This window comes from Labrus bergylta, chromosome 10 (assembly GCF_963930695.1).
Source record: "Labrus bergylta chromosome 10, fLabBer1.1, whole genome shotgun sequence".
In the NCBI taxonomy this organism is placed as follows: Eukaryota; Metazoa; Chordata; class Actinopteri; order Labriformes; family Labridae; genus Labrus; species Labrus bergylta.
This window is the reverse complement of record NC_089204.1, coordinates 29,542,307-29,558,240: the sequence shown is the minus strand read 5'-3', so window position 1 is coordinate 29,558,240 and position 15,934 is coordinate 29,542,307. Positions and strand designations below refer to the sequence as shown.

General features: G+C 43.3%; 1 protein-coding gene across 5 annotated transcripts in view; it reads left to right on the top strand.

The window, feature by feature from the left end:
- Window positions 1–15,934, top strand: part of macrod2 (mono-ADP ribosylhydrolase 2) — a 586,396-nt gene that overhangs the window by 549,850 nt on the left and 20,612 nt on the right. For 2 of the 5 annotated variants that reach the window (XM_065959722.1, XM_065959719.1), the window contains exons 12-15: window positions 5,930–5,968; window positions 6,396–6,440; window positions 7,880–8,056; window positions 10,325–10,399. In XM_065959722.1, the coding sequence (XP_065815794.1) occupies window positions 5,930–5,968; window positions 6,396–6,440; window positions 7,880–8,056; window positions 10,325–10,399 (336 nt within the window). The remainder of the gene's footprint in view (window positions 1–5,929; window positions 5,969–6,395; window positions 6,441–7,879; window positions 8,057–10,324; window positions 10,400–15,934) is intronic. The other 3 variants (XM_065959723.1, XM_065959720.1, XM_065959721.1) reach the window with 2 other exon arrangements.

Below are 15,934 nucleotides of genomic sequence, written 5' to 3'. Positions count from 1 at the left end.
ATACAAGATGAAGCTGGCTCTTTTTTTTTTTAAAAGAATGTTTTCTTAGAGGCAAACTTGTTTAAGAAGCCATTATCTGGCTATTCTGCCGTTTCAGCCCCTTCGGATGTGTAATATTGAAACAGTTATAGGCTTCTCCGATACGATGGACCAAAGATAATTAGATTCTCGCACTGCAGGGCGTTAGTAGGCAATTAAAATGGTACACCATCCATTTGTCTTCAAGCCTTTAAGGTTGCTGCGGGAATGTTTGAAGATAGCAGCAGGCATGGTTGTTGTCTTTGGGGGGGGGGGGGTCGGTTCCTCTCTGTGAACGCGGGCGGCCGAAGCACAAACACTTCAAGGGCGTCGATGTTTCCTGTAGCCTTTAAACGCGCCACAATAAGTCATTTCTTCCCCCGTCTTATTCAACGTACCTTTTTTTTTTTTTATATAATCCACAGCAGTAATTCAATATGATTCACAAATTCAATCAGCAGCATTAGGAGGGCATAAGCATTCTGTAATAATCTTTATAAATCCTAATTTATCAGGCCCGGCAGCTTAATAGTAACTAATCCATGCACAAAAGGCCTTGGCACAGCTTTCCAGCATGGGAACACTCAGTCCTTGAGACAACCTCTCTCTCGCAGGAAAGGGGAAAGAAATGATTTTGTGCCGCCTGCACTGTAAAGGTTAGGTCTGGTTCGATGTAGCACATGGGAAGGATTAATCATAGGAAACACTCAGATGTCACGATAGCAACGAGTGGAGGAAATGCGAGCGGCACAAACAACCTGTCAGCGATGTGAGACGAGACGAGTCGAGATCCACCTCTCTCCGTCTCCCGTGCACTTGTGTGTGTTGAGATTTTCCTTCCACAATAGCACGTCTTTATTTCAGCCTCCTGTCTATACTGCCAGCAAAGCAGGTCACCTATTTGCTGGAGTCAATATGTGGAGCACTTTTTTTTTTCGAATAAATTACACTCAGCTGCAGCAGAGGTAGCGGTGGAGTGCGTCTTGTCAATATGGCCCCGGTGTGATCCATCACATCCATCACACTCCTCGGGGGGGGGGACTCACTCGCCCCTCAGTCCTCGGGTCGGCATGAGGGGAGCTTTTAGCCACAGCACTGATGAAGAGAAAACATTAAGGCTTTCTTCACTCTGTTTTTTTCATGATGAATGCACGCGTTAGTGTGACCGAGGGTGATTATCAGACTCCCACAAAATGCTACTTTAAGTGTTTTCAGAAAAAAAATCCTTCTTTAGCCTCCGCTGGAATAAAAAGGAGAAAAACAAGACGAAGGCAAACAGTTGACACAAACATGTGCAGTAAGCGGTAACTTACCGTGATGTCAACATCCATGTCAGGTCGATCTGCCCGGGACCTTGAAAAGACGTTTAAAGGCACAGTGTGTAAACTCCACCTCCAGGGGGCTCTCAATCAACACAATGACAAAAAGATAACAGTGAGGCTGATGGGAAATCATGAAATAAACTGCTTTGACTGTAGTCATGACGACCGGGTGAAACCGACCTGAGGAAGAGAATATGTTTACAGATGAGCTGATGTATCCGAGTATAATGTACATGATGTTTTTTATCACTTATGCAGCGACCTTTGACGAAACATCCGATGTTTCCACGTCAACGATAAATATTCTGTCTGTCATGGTGGCGGCCTCGACTAAACACGACATGTTACACAATAAAATGAAGGATTTATCTGGCTTTGATAACTGTTGGAAATATTTGAGGTGATGTAAGAACTCAACAGAAAAAAATATATATATAATGGGTTTAGTCAATTTTTATGAATTATATTTTAATATAATAATATAATAATAATATGATATTTTAATTTAAACATTGTGATAAAATGAAGTCCCTTTCAAATAAGAAGCCTTAAAACGTCTTATTTTGTCCATCAGACATCACACATACTCGACTGTTTCTTTAGTTTTAGACTTTTCTTTTTAATCTCTCCCTGCTTCTAAAATCTCAACTTCCCATTTATTTGTTTTCCTTGTGTTCCTTTCAAAGCTTTCCCCCGTCTCATAAATTCCTCCTAAGTGTCCTCCTTCTGTAAACCTTTTTTTAACGTTAAAGCGCCGTACACATTTTTATTCTAATGACTTTTATTTAAAGACCAACGCAACAGGGGACTTGTTTGGATATGATGAGCAGTGATTCTTCAAAAGAAGCCACCACACGATCCCTCATCAAGTACAAATAACCCTGAAGTGTGTTTGCAAAAGGGGGTCACAGATTAACAGTGTGTGTGTTTATGTGTGTGTGTGTGTGTGTGTGTGTGTGTGTGTGTGTGTGTGTGTGTGTGTGTGTGTGTGTGTGTGTGTGTGTGTGTGTGTGTGTGTGTGTGTGTGTGTGTGTGTGTGTGTGTGTGTGTGTGTGTGTGTGTGTGTGTGTTGTGAGCGATGCTGTGATGTAATCCACATGAAACAGAAGCACAGTGTGCGGATGCTGCGAGCTAAAGAAAAAGAGACACAGAGCGGGGAGAAGAGGGGGGTGGAGCAGAGAGGCGACGGCTGGCACAGAGGTCCAGGGCAGAGTGCAGCCCTCTTTAAAGCACACCTGACTTGGCAAGCGCCGTGTGTCTGTTATTTGATATCGAGGTTGGTTTTAGTGAGATTAGCGGATGTCACAGGGCACGGTAAAATGTGAACATCGAGGCAGAAATCGATGCCTGGCTCGCCCGCTTGAGTTTTCCCAAAAAAAAACAGATCGACACACAGATGAATAACCTCATGTGTGGACGGACAGTAAGCCTCTCCATGTGACGCCCCCCCCCCACTCCCCTTTTTACACCACAGCGCCCCCATCCAGCCTCACTTTCAGACACACGAGCACTTTGCTTGCACACACACATTGACATGCTTTGAATGATCGCCGCCGGTCATCTCAGAGCCCCTTTTTCTTTTTTTCTTTTACACATGTCTCATGAATTTTTCAACTCCCGCCCTTTTTTTTCTTCTTCTTCTTTTTGGTGCTTTGGTCCGGTTGGCTTTAATGGAAGTGAAAGGAGACGGCGTTTGGGGGTGAGGAGACAGAGCTGGAGTTCACTTTTACTTTCTCTGAAATATCCTCCGCAGTCGATGTTTACTTCGGGGTCATGCATATAGCACACGCAGGGAAAGGTTGCATATCAGCATCTAAATTCTTTATGTCCTTGAGATACTGTACCCCCCCCCCCCCCCCCGTTTGGATCTCATGTTGACATAAATAAATCATCTAAGTGTGTGTGAACACCACGGCCATGCCCCTCATTCAACACGAGTGCAGACGAGTGCCGAAAATTGCCTTTTAGTCGCCATCTTTTCTGAGAGTGGAATCCATGGGAATATTGACACTAAAAGTCTTTGGCATGCAGCCTTTGCTGTGTGAAGTGTGACAGGCCCTGATTCTCAGAGAAGACACTCTTTAGTGCCGTGAGCATCACGGGGGCCGAACGCTGTAACAATGCTGCCACCTGCTGTTGGGAGGACACGAGTGATGGAGGTGCTCTCTTGGTGCACAGACAGTGCTCTAATTGCACTTAACTTGCAGCCATTGTAAATCAAATCTGCCCTACATAGACTCTTTTGTTGTCTAGTGTGTGTGTGTGTGTGTGTGTGTGTGTGTGTGTGTGTGTGTGTGTCTTATTGTTTCCTTGCAATGTGTCCTTTAGCCACAAATTGAATACTGCTGTGTTCGATAAGCCAAACATGAATGATCAAATAAAAGGGAGGAAATTACATCCAGCCCTTTGTCCTATCTGATAGATTGTAGTTTGGGATCACTTTAGACAAGTCCTGCATGATTTTAAAATGCAGAATTAAAGTTAAAGATGACCTTATAGTCGGGAGAGGCATTCATCTTAACCTGCTTTTCCCCCCGTTGAAGTATCCCCTTTCAGCCCCCTCGTCCATGTCTCCATCTCAAAATGCCAGTCATGATTAATAGAAAGGATTGCCATCTTCTGTGTGTCACCAGCATTCTGCGTGACGGACAGGAGCACTCGACACAAACAAGCAGTGCTGGTAGAAGCTGGCCTTTTCCCCCGTTTAATAGAGGATGGCATTTTTATTGTTGTGGGCGCAGGGCAAAATTGCATAGATATGAAAAAATGGTTTCTCTCCACACAGCTTGTTAAAAAAGCAATTATAGAAGCTGCACAATGGCCATTGTGGAGCATGTTCTCTTATTGGTGTCATGGCTTTCATTTAGTCAATTTGTCCCAAATGTCATTGGTTTATGGTGTGTGTGTGTGTGTGTGTGTGTGTGTGTGTGTGTGTGTGTGTGTGTGTGTGTGTGTGTGCGTACAAGAATGTGTGAGAGCCAGACAATGGGGGTGAGGAGGGTGGGTGGGTGGGGGGTAACAGATATAATGTAGGGATTAAAGGTGTTTTATGTCACCACTCAAATCTCTCTTTTGTGTTTCATAAAGGAGGTGTTGTTCAGGCGGAGGACCGTCGGGCTGATTATGTTACAGCGAGCGTCTTCAGCTCAGAAACAGTCTCACTATACGATTAGAAAGCAGATTCCTCACGGATGATGTTTGTGTGAAATATGCATGAAAAAGCATCTCGTCTCATATCATCTAAAGCCCTTTACTGACTGTGATTCAGCGTCAGCGCCTTAACAGAGATCCTCTGCGTTAGAAGCCTTTGTTTGTATCCACATTGGTGCAATATTGTTCCTCAGGTTTGGTCTCTGTTGCTACCTCCGATGGCGGTTCAGGGGCGGGATGACTTTGTCCCACCATTCTGCCTGCATACGTTCAGAGGTGTTGCTTGTCAACAGGCTCGGGTCCCCTGACCAGCATGGGGGCCCCTGAGAGCGCACAGACTTAAACTGAAGCAGTGTCCCAAAATGTGCAACGTTTTTAACATCAGTAGGAAACCTCCCTAAGGGGGCCCCATCTCACAGCACTCACTGTCGTTGCCCTGCTAAGCGTTGCATGCCTTATTGCTGTGAAATACAAAGTTTTTCAATGAAAGTCAGCAAAGATAAAGATAGAGGAAGAATCCCTTTTTCAACGTCTCTTTTTGCCTCGGGCTCCACCAGACTCTAGAATCACCACTGCGTACTTTGCACATGGCGGATGAGGCTTAACAGGGACAAAAAAGTTTCCCGCCTTTAAGTGGCAATATGTGAAACCTAGTTAAATACTGACACTGATGGTTGTTATAAAAGTCAAGAGTCTAAACACTGATAGAATATCTGCGGAAGTATTGACATGCCCTTGAGCCACAGCTGTACTCTGTCTCAACTCATGTTAGCACATGCTAGATGCTAGCTCATGTTAGCTCATGTTAGCATGCTAATACATTTTAAAACAACAGTAGGAGTGCAGAACAAAACTGTAAGGGCTACTATTAACCTGCAGCGAGTGAGCATTGTCACTGTTTGCATGTTCGTCTTTGGAGGTAGCATTTAGCTGTTAGCTATCCTGTGCTAAATAACAGCCTGAGAGAACAGCTAGCATAGTTAAGCTAGCTACAATTATGGGAATATTATTTATGCATGTTCATTAATCTAATCTAATCTAATCTAATCAATCAGTCACTGAAGCACAGGTTTCTATGCATAAGGCTGACGAAGCTAACACGTTTACTTTTATATTGATAACTAAAAAAGAGTCTTTAAAGTTTCATTAGCAGCTGCAGCCGTCGATTTCTTAACAAGAAATCTTAAAGAAAAGACAGAAACCTCTTTTCTCAACCCTCTTTGTAACGACATATTGTGAAAGTCAGACATAAAGTTTCCCTTTCTAAATTTCAGTTCCCACTTCAAACGAGATGAATCCTTTGCCTTGAGATGAAGCGTTGTGTGATCATTAGTGTGACTGCTGGCTCGGGGTTTTTTTGGGGGGGAAATGAATGACTGACATTATTCCCGCTCGTGCGCGCCTTGTTGCCTGATGATTGCTTTTCCCTCCTCTTGCAGGTAAAGAGGAGGCAGGTGATGAGGAAGAGGATGACAACGGTAATGTAGCTCTACGGACCATTAACACATGTTGGAGCCCCCTCGGCTCCACCACGCGGCCTCTTCATGTCATTTGTCATCAAAAATTGAATTTCCTACTCGCTCGCTCCAATTCAGTCTTCCCATCCCGTGTGCCATCGCTGTGACAAAACAAAGTTCTCTTATCACACACACTCGGAACAAAGAAATCCCTCAATTATGCATGCCTTTAGAAGTGACATCCTTTTTTTCCCCTTCTTTTTCTGTCACTTAATTTATGCATGTCTTTGTGGTTCCATTGCTCTCACACTGCGGTACAAAGACTAAAAGCTCCACAAAGCGAAGGGACTGAAAAGGCTGTTTGAGGTGATATCGAAAACCAAGTCATTTCCCCCACCAGGCAACAGCACTAAACTCGATTGTTTTCCTCTTCCTCTTCTGTTTCTAGATGCTGCGGGAAATGAAGACGTGGAGATGGAGAGTCAAAACCCAGGTATAGTAGAGCTACAAGTCCAAGGCTCCAGCATGGATCGAGGTGTGATTGTGTGTTAGTGAGAGTGTGTGCGGATACTCCTGGAGAAGGAAGGAGCTACACATTGATCTTGACTCTTATCTCTGCGGGAGATAGGAATAGTATGAGCTGACCCGTGTGCGGCTCATTTCTCTGCTTTTCACTCGATCTCGGAGTTTGATTAAAAAATCTAACTTGATCAGTCCTGTTAGCAGCAGAGGAATGACTCGTACACAAAGCTCTAAATCTTTGTGGCTCACAGGCTGCAGGAAACAGACCCTGAGACACTGATGGGTTTTTGTTGTGCTGACAGCAACAGTCTTAAGTGAATTAAGTGTGTGTGAGTGTGATTGTGTGTGTGTGCGTGTTACAAAAGGGGCGACCATTAACTTTGAGCTTGCACAATTTCTTTTCTCCAAATACGTTTCGTCGCTGCTTCTGCTTGCTCTATAATTAAGATTCAGCATTTGCATACTGGCAGCGAGCAGCACCTCGCCTCGCCTCTCGTTCTGTTTTTGTTTTATTCAAATCCCATCCCATTGACTGAGATTTGACAGATAGAGCCTCTCTGAACATGAATTTTTGTAGATATTCTATGCAAGAGTTATGGTAAAGCAGCCCCGGGATGCTGTCCAAGACCTGAGATTTTTGTAATTACTTTCTCAAGAGACACAAACAAAGAGGCAGGAGCGAGGAGGAGCGAGGATATACAGTTTGAAACAACACCCGCAGGCCAATTCAGAGGCATTGCATCATTCTTGTCAGTGTGTGTGTAGGTGTGTGTGTGTGTGTGTTTATTGCAGGTGAAACTACCAACCACAAATCAATATGTTGCTCAATTATGTATCTTTGGTTACTTTAAGATAAAGCTCTGGACATCTTAACAGACCACTGAAAAATTATGTTTCCTCCTTTCCTGCTACGACTGGTTTGTGTTTAAAGGAAGAATGATCGACATGTTCCACATAAATAAATCATGAAGTCTGTCCTGTGTAAATGTGTCTCTGAGTCCTGACTGTCTACAATGAGGGAGAAGCTCGAGTCCCGCTGGCTGTGTTGTTGTCAGAGCCGTGTTTACATGGACGGGACGGCCGGCTCCTCCCCTTGTGTATAAAAGCTGTTTTAGTCAAGAACTAGAGAGAAGAAGAAGAACATACTCACTGATTATTTGGATGTTAGTAAGAGTTTTTAGATCACGCTCATTCTGTGTCAGTTTACATGAAATGTGAAGCTACGAGCTAACTAAAGAGCGCTAACATTAGCATGCTAACAGAACAATGCAGCTCGAGACAAGCCGCTTAGCGCTTGATTATGATGCGTTCCAATTTGATAGTTCCTTGAATTCTGATATATATGTGGAACTTATTGTGCCTTTAAAAAAATCTTCAACATGTACCTTTTCTTTTTATTTGTGGCTGCAGATGATATCACAGAAACCCCGGATCCCACTCAAGGAAAGGATAATGATGACACCGAGAACCAGGACAAAGAGGAAGACGCAGGGGCCGACAGCGATAACAAAAAAGACGAGAAAGACAAAAAAGACGAGGAAAAAGACACCGACAACCCGAAAGAGAAAGATGAAGAAGAAGACAAAGGTGTGTACACAAAGCTGTGCATGTTTGCTTTTTATCCTTTCACATCACAAACTTTGAGGTGCATGAGCTGTCACTCACAAATAATAATAACAGCAGATTGAAAAAGCTCCAGGTGATCGTCTAATTTCCTCATTGTTTTTTTTTTATCACCATATGAAGCAAAATATCCACAGGGCAGTGAGGCAGACTGATATGAAAAAACGTCAGCTCGATGCATGAAACCCTAAATGTCTCACATGGAAACATGGACGTTAACAGCGGTTTGAAATGACACGGCTGGAAGATTGAACACAAAAAAAAAAGCACAATAAGGGTGTTCCACTTTTTGTATTCCTCCCTGACAGCGTTTGAATCGATGCAGATGTATATCCCAGCACAGAATAATCACAGCAACATTCAGATTGTGTTCAGGATTAGAAATTGGACACGGAGTTGTCCATCACTGGAGCCTCACAGTCACACTGCATCCTCAGACATAATAATAATAATAACTTTATTTAAAAACACAGGTTTACAAAGTGCTTCAACAAACAGCAAAAACAAGAACAAATCAAACTAAACCAAACACAGAAGAACATAACAAATGCAAAATACTAAAAAATAATTAAATACAATTCAACAGAAAAGAACCCAAAGTGCATGATACACAACAGACATATAGAACCCGACCATCACAAGAACCATCATAAGAACCATCACAAGAACCATCACAAGAACCATCATAAGAACCATCATAAGAACCATGACAAGAACCATCATAAGAACCATCATAAGAACCATCATAAGAACCATCACATTATAAGAACCATCACAAGAACCATCATAAGAACCATCATAAGAACCATCACAAGAACCATCATAAGAACCATCATAAGAACCATCATAAGAACCGTGACAAGAACCATCACATCACAAGAACCATCACAAGAACCATCATAAGAACCATCACAAGAACCATCACAAGAACCATTATAAGAACCATTATAAGAACCATCATAAGAACCATCATTAGAACCATCACAAGAACCATCACAAGAACCATCACAAGAACCATCACTAGAACCATCACAAGAACCATTATAAGAACCATCATAAGAACCATCACAAGAACCATCATAAGAACCATCACAAGAACCATCATAAGAACCATCATAAGAACCATCACAAGAACCATCATAAGAACCATCATAAGAACCATGACAAGAACCATCACATCACAAGAACCATCACAAGAACCATCACAAGAACCATCACAAGAACCATCATAAGAACCATCATAATAACCATCACAAGAACCATCACAAGAACCATCACAAGAACCATCACAAGAACCATTATAAGAACCATCATAAGAACCATCATTAGAACCATCACAAGAACCATCACAAGAACCATCACAAGAACCATCACTAGAACCATCACAAGAACCATCACAAGAACCATCATAAGAACCATCACAAGAACCATCACAAGAACCATCACAAGAACCATTATAAGAACCATCATAAGAACCATCACAAGAACCATCACAAGAACCATCATAAGAACCATCATAAGAACCATCACAAGAACCATCACAAGAACCATCATAAGAACCATCATTAGAACCATCACAAGAACCATCACTAGAACCATCATAAGAACCATCACAAGAACCATCACAAGAACCATCACAAGAACCATCACAAGAACCATCACAAGAACCATCATAAGAACCATTATAAGAACCATCACAAGAACCATCACAAGAACCATCACAAGAACCATCATTAGAACCATCACAAGAACCATCACAAGAACCATCATTAGAACCATCACAAGAACCATCACAAGAACCATCATAAGAACCATCACAAGAACCATCACAAGAACCATCACAAGAACCCAACAACACGAGCTGAGACCAAGAGGAATCAAAGATTTAAAAAGGTGTAAGAAACTAAAAGAGCTAAAAGTAAATCAAAAGAGAACAGCAATAAGAAGGTAAGAGCAGGAAAAGAAATAGAAACAAGTGGTTAGATGATCAAAAAATAATATTTATAAAAATAAAAAGTTTATATACATATAAAACATAAATAGACAAAGTAAGTAAGATAAAAAATGACCAAGTTAAAACATAAGCGGAGTTAAGATGAGAGCATAAATAAAAGGACAGTAAGAATAAAAAGAAGACGATGACATGGCGGCTCAAGCTTCTTTTTTGCAGACGTGTGTTCGACTTATGGCGCGTCGATGTGTCACAGACGTCACAGCTTTTGTTTCCTCCAGCAGAGGACAAGCCACCTGCCGAGAAGACAGACGACGACGACGACAACACAGTGAAGTCCACCGTGGAGATGGAAGGTAAGATGTGATTAGCTTGGAATAGATTCGATCTGATTGAGAGTCTCTCCGGGACGACTCTCCATCAATGTGATTCTCTCCTCCACTCCGCTGTATTTCTGTCCTCTTTTGTTGTATTGAATTAGCAGCGCCAGTGTTTGTGGTTGTTTTTGTCGTCTGCTGTTTGTCAGACAAAGTCTCAGCCTGTCTCAGATCTACTGCATCAGACGTGATTGAGCAGGAAGTGCGGGGCATGCAGGAAGCCTCAGGAGGCGTGAAAAACATACATGGTGGAGGGGCTGCGTTCAGGTTTCAAATCAAGACTTCCTGTCAAATCTGAGGTCATAGACGCACTTTTAATACCTTCTTTATATCGTCCAAGATGTGGACTGCGTCATATAAATCGGTGCAACCAATATATGAGTATAATGTGCTGAGAGAGCGCTTTTATCCATCTAAAGCTTCACCACGGCTGTCATGACAGAAAGTGAGGCCGCCACCATGTAAACACAACATGCAAACTAAGCCCCTCCTCCTGGGCTCATCGCCACCAGAAGCTCACCCTCACTGCAGGACGTAGTGTGTATGTTTACTGCTTGTGCCTACACTGCAAGCTACTTCAGAATATTACATTTGCTGTCTTGGAAAAGTTGATAATTTAGCACAAGCTAACGGCCGGTGTTCATCACCTTCCTGTCCAAACAGGAAGTAGATCAACTCCACGTCCACGGGTAAAAGACAACACAAGGTTCACCCTCGTTTTAGAACGATCTTTATCCACTTGGTGTTTCTCCTCACTCTCATTATATTTTCTCTTCTTTGCTGCTACGTCCTCGTCCGTCATATTCACCGCTTTAAATGGCGTCCAATCACTGAATTGTATCCACTCCTAAACTCACCTGCTGCGCTGTCATTGGCTGGAGGAAACACACCAGCTCCGCCCCCAGAAACTTCCCGAGTCAACCAGAACAAATCAGAACAGTAAAACCCAGTGAGAGGACAGAGTCTCTGCAGACACAGTCACCACCACACATGTACGGAGGCCCAGAAGGGACAATGGAGCAGCTTCACTTTAGGAGAAGTCTGTGTTTTATTTTGAAGGAAGCAGCCAGCTTCACTTTAGGAGAAGACTGTATTTTATTTTGAAGGAAGCAGCCAGCTTCACTTTAGGAGAAGTCTGTATTTTATTTTGAAGGAGGAAGCTGCTGACTCCATTTTTAAAATTCGATCAGGTCGAATGAAGGTTGCGTCCTCCTCCTCTTCAAACAGTCGGTCCTTTTCTCTCACCTCTCAGGAAAGATTGCTCCTTGACTTTTTTCTTGTTACTGCAGTTTACACCTGTTTACATCTCGTCATTAAACCAAGGGACAAACTGTAGGTTTAATAACATATCTTAAGGGATTCCAAATTCCCAGATCTTTCTCAGAGCTGAACATGTGTGTCACACAGAAGAGAGTTTTTGAACACGTCCACAAAAACCTGGGCTGATTGGCGTTGATGTGGCCTCACCTGCTCCAGCGTCGTCTACATGACTGAGGTTGTTGAGCTTTGTGTGTTTGGGGCAAAAAGTCGACGACATTTTTACAGCCAAATTTTTTGTGTGTGTGCCAGACTTATTTGTTTTTGTCTGTCTCTCCATGTGACAATGTGGGATAATCTGTCTTTATTTCTCCTCCCTCCAACATGCTCACTGATTACAGTTTCCTCTGGAGGGTTTAGATTTCTGCCCCCCCCCTTTGCTGCACTAACAGAAAGGTCTGAGTGACTCCCTCACCTCCATTTCACTTTCTCTTTGACTGACATTCAATTAATTTAAGGGTTAGAGTGAACCTTCCAGATAGATCCATCCCAGATCGCCGTCTCCATCCTCCTCTGTGAGAAGCCATCGGAAAACATCTCACAAACAGCACAGGCCTTCCATCACTGGAAACCTTCACTCCAGCCTGTTGATTGTCTCTCTCTCTCTCTCTCTCTCTCTCTCTCTCTCTCTCTCTGTCTCTTTCTCGCTCGCTCGAGCCCGACACTGTCTGTCTGTCACTGTCCAGGGTTAGCGCAGGCTGTGTGCTGTGTGTTGGCGCTGTCAGGCTGTAAACAGTGGTGTCATTCCTGATTGCAGGCATATTGTATTTTTGTACAGAGAAGCAAAGCCTCGGACGAGAACCGTCTGGAATATTGAGTCTCATGCAGCTCGGCGTAAACAGACACTCACCAGACAAGAGCAAACGATTCCTGAGCCCAATACCCCTTATTAAAAAATAATAACTGTAATCAGGCTACCTGCTCGTGGAGGTTAAACCTGCTGCTTTGAGAGGAGTAATAAAATGGTTTATAATGAGGGGAGGAATGAGTAATGAATAAAAACCATTTGAGAAGAGAACAGAATATGAGGTTTCATCCACCTACTCACAAGTCAGAGTGTCTGTGGAGGTCTTTCACACCAGCCTACTACCTGTCTTTTATTCACCATTATATCTGAATTTATAATACAGAACGTGTTTTTTAATCATTTCTTTATTCTATGTTACTTTTTTTCCACAGTAGCAGATAACTTGTGCAGAAACTTTAACAGATTTATTCACATTTGCAGAGCATAACTTCTCCCAGAGGACTCACCTGTTCCCCATCTGGTTCCTCGCTGATAGAGACCCCCGTTTTCTCCTCGTGTTCACCTTTCATGTTGTCAGTCTGTGAAACCTTTAGAGTAGCTTAGCATGATTAGCAGATCAAAAAAGTCCTTATTTATCTGATACTGACGTCAGTAAAAACACTTATTTCAGCCTCTACCTGAAACGCTTCATTTCAGCTGCTGTCTCTTTAAGAACCCCCCTCCCAATGTGCCCACTCTCTTCTGACTGGCCAGCTCTCTGGAAGCCTCCAGGCGGGGCAGAACGCTGCAGGGCTGCCAGTGGAGGGCTCCTCTGAGAGTCTATGTAAGAGGTCTCACCGGCTCAGGTCGCCGTCTGGTGAAATTCTTAAACTACGACACCGCTCGGCTAAACTACGTTTCCCATGAGCATCACAGAGATTTAATCGTTTTAAAACACCTGGTATCAAAAAGTATCAAAAGTGTCGACCAAATACTCCGTACTGCCTCGTACATACTCACAATATAAATAAAGCATACAGCATATTAACTGGACCGTTGGTATGCTGTTAGCTAAAATGCTAAAATACGCGCAAACTTCCGGTCTGAGCTACGTTCGATGAGCTAGCATCAAGCTAGCACGACAACAACATGCAAACGTTCATTTCTAAAACAACTAAGTTTTTAGATTTATTTTTGTGCCTTTATTAGAGAGACGGGACAGTGGATAGAGTCAGAAATCAGAGAGAGAGAGAGAGAGAGAGAGAGAGAGAGAGGGGAATGACATGCAGGAAAAGAGCCACAGGTCAGATTTGAACCCGGGCCGCCTGATTGGAGGACCACAGCCTCTGTACATGGGACGCGCGCACTAACCACTGTACCCCCAGCGCCCCAACTATGTAGTAATTTTGATATTATTTGGCAACATGTAAAATGTATTTCAGCACAGAACTTTAAATTGAAGTCACTAGTTGGCTAACTGGCGAGCTCTGCGATTGGATAGTCTCAGTGAGAGCTGCAGTGCATTGTGGGGCGGTTTAATATGCTCCTGTTTCATAATTAACAATTCTGGCAGATCGAGTAAACATCGGGTTATTTCTCGCTAGCACAAAATTGCATACTTTGATTTCAGACACAGCATTTGTCTCTGTTTTTTAAATCCTGTACCTGTGTGAACACCTGCTTCTATATTACAACACAATCTATATTTGCATTTGACTTCACCATGAAGTCCTTGAACATCATCATTGCAGGAGGCTTAATAATGAACAGGTCACACTCTGAATCTCAGCGATCCCACATACATTGCACGCCGTGTCATTGTCAGACACCTCGCCGCAGCGTTTTCAGACTCCATCCTTTTTGCATCTTCACATCCACGCCCGCGTACTCCCCAGATGTCAGCCGTGTCTGCCGACACCCTGCTGTTCTCATGTCGCTCGCTGTTGCACATATGGAAGTGTGTTTCACAGCAGAACCTTCTCGGTTCCCGGGCGCTGTCGCACTGAATAACCCCGACGCTAAAGAAAGCGTCTCTGTGTTTTTATTCATTATCTTTACAGCTCGTTAATGTCATTATTTATTCAGTCTGCACACTTCATGAGAGAAGGCAGGAAGCTGCTCTGCTGATGTCGTATCACTTCTTATTACCTCATGATGCCATCTGTTGTTTACATTAGAAGTCTGCTCGTGTTAATGTGCAGTGATGGTGAGCGTTTGGGTCCCTTAGCGGCTTCAGTTGAACACAATATCAAAGAGAACGGAGAGCTTTAAGATGTAGTTTGGGGTCACAGGGGGGGTGGAACCAAACCCAGCTGTCATTAGGCCTTTTGTAAAACTGTGTTTAAGGTGTTTCTGTGTAGACGTGTGATGTCATCGTGCGACGCTGTCACTTTTGTTTAAATGAGATTAGTGCGATGGCAGACGTCACCAAACTAGTGCTGGTGCTAACGTTGCTAACTGGACTTTTTACTCGCTCACACAAACACAGTTACTCTCCCACTATGTTGACGAGCAGAGATGCCTGATTGGACGACTTTGTAAAATGAAATGGTCGTTGCAGAGGAATGGCGAGAACATTTTGGCATGTAAAAGTCATCGTTTTTGACTTTCTCATAGCGGCCGTAAAAGTTGTGTTTTCATGTAGATGAAGATGTGCTGGAGGGATTATTCTTTAAACAGAGGAGGAAACCCGCCTACGTGTGGACTAGGCCTTACCTCCAGTTCCCACATACTCTGTGCTCGCCACGGTTTTGCTCGGTCGGACGGTGCACACCCTGCCCCACGTTTGACGCCTGTTTTGATGTAATGTTGATGCCTGTTTTGGAATATACGATCAGGAGTTTATATGTTGTGTTTTATTTTGAAATTGACCCCGATGCTCTGTGCATTTCCTCGTCTGCCTTCCTCTCCGGGTCGTTCTATTCTGTTCTTGCAGCGAGCGCAGAATGTAGTTGTGGAGTTAGAGTCAACAGTTAACCCAACGAGCATGTGTTTGGACTGTGGGAGGAAGACAGAGAGAACCCACACATGCACGAGGAGAACATGCAGACTCCACACAGAGAGACTCCTGACAGACGAGGATTCAAACCTGGAACCTCCTCACTGTGAAGCGACAGCGCTAACCACTGCACGATCCAGAGACTTAACAATAAATATGAAATTCTGGGGATTTGATTCAGCTCTGTGGAAAGTGTTCTTATCTATACAGAGTGGAGATATGTGTGCGGAGGTGGGCAGAGGAGAGATTTTATATTTTCAATCAGGCAGTGCGCTCCACTTTATAAATCGTATGTATTAGATATCTCGCTGCACAGGCAACGAGATTCCCTGCCTGATATTTGGGGACGTTATAAAAGGCTCCACAAAATTGAATCAGAACACAGAGCCGCCTCTATTTATGAATATTCATAACGTACTTTAAAATGGAAAATGCTAGGCTATATTGTTATTGTGTTTGAAGAATGTCTCCA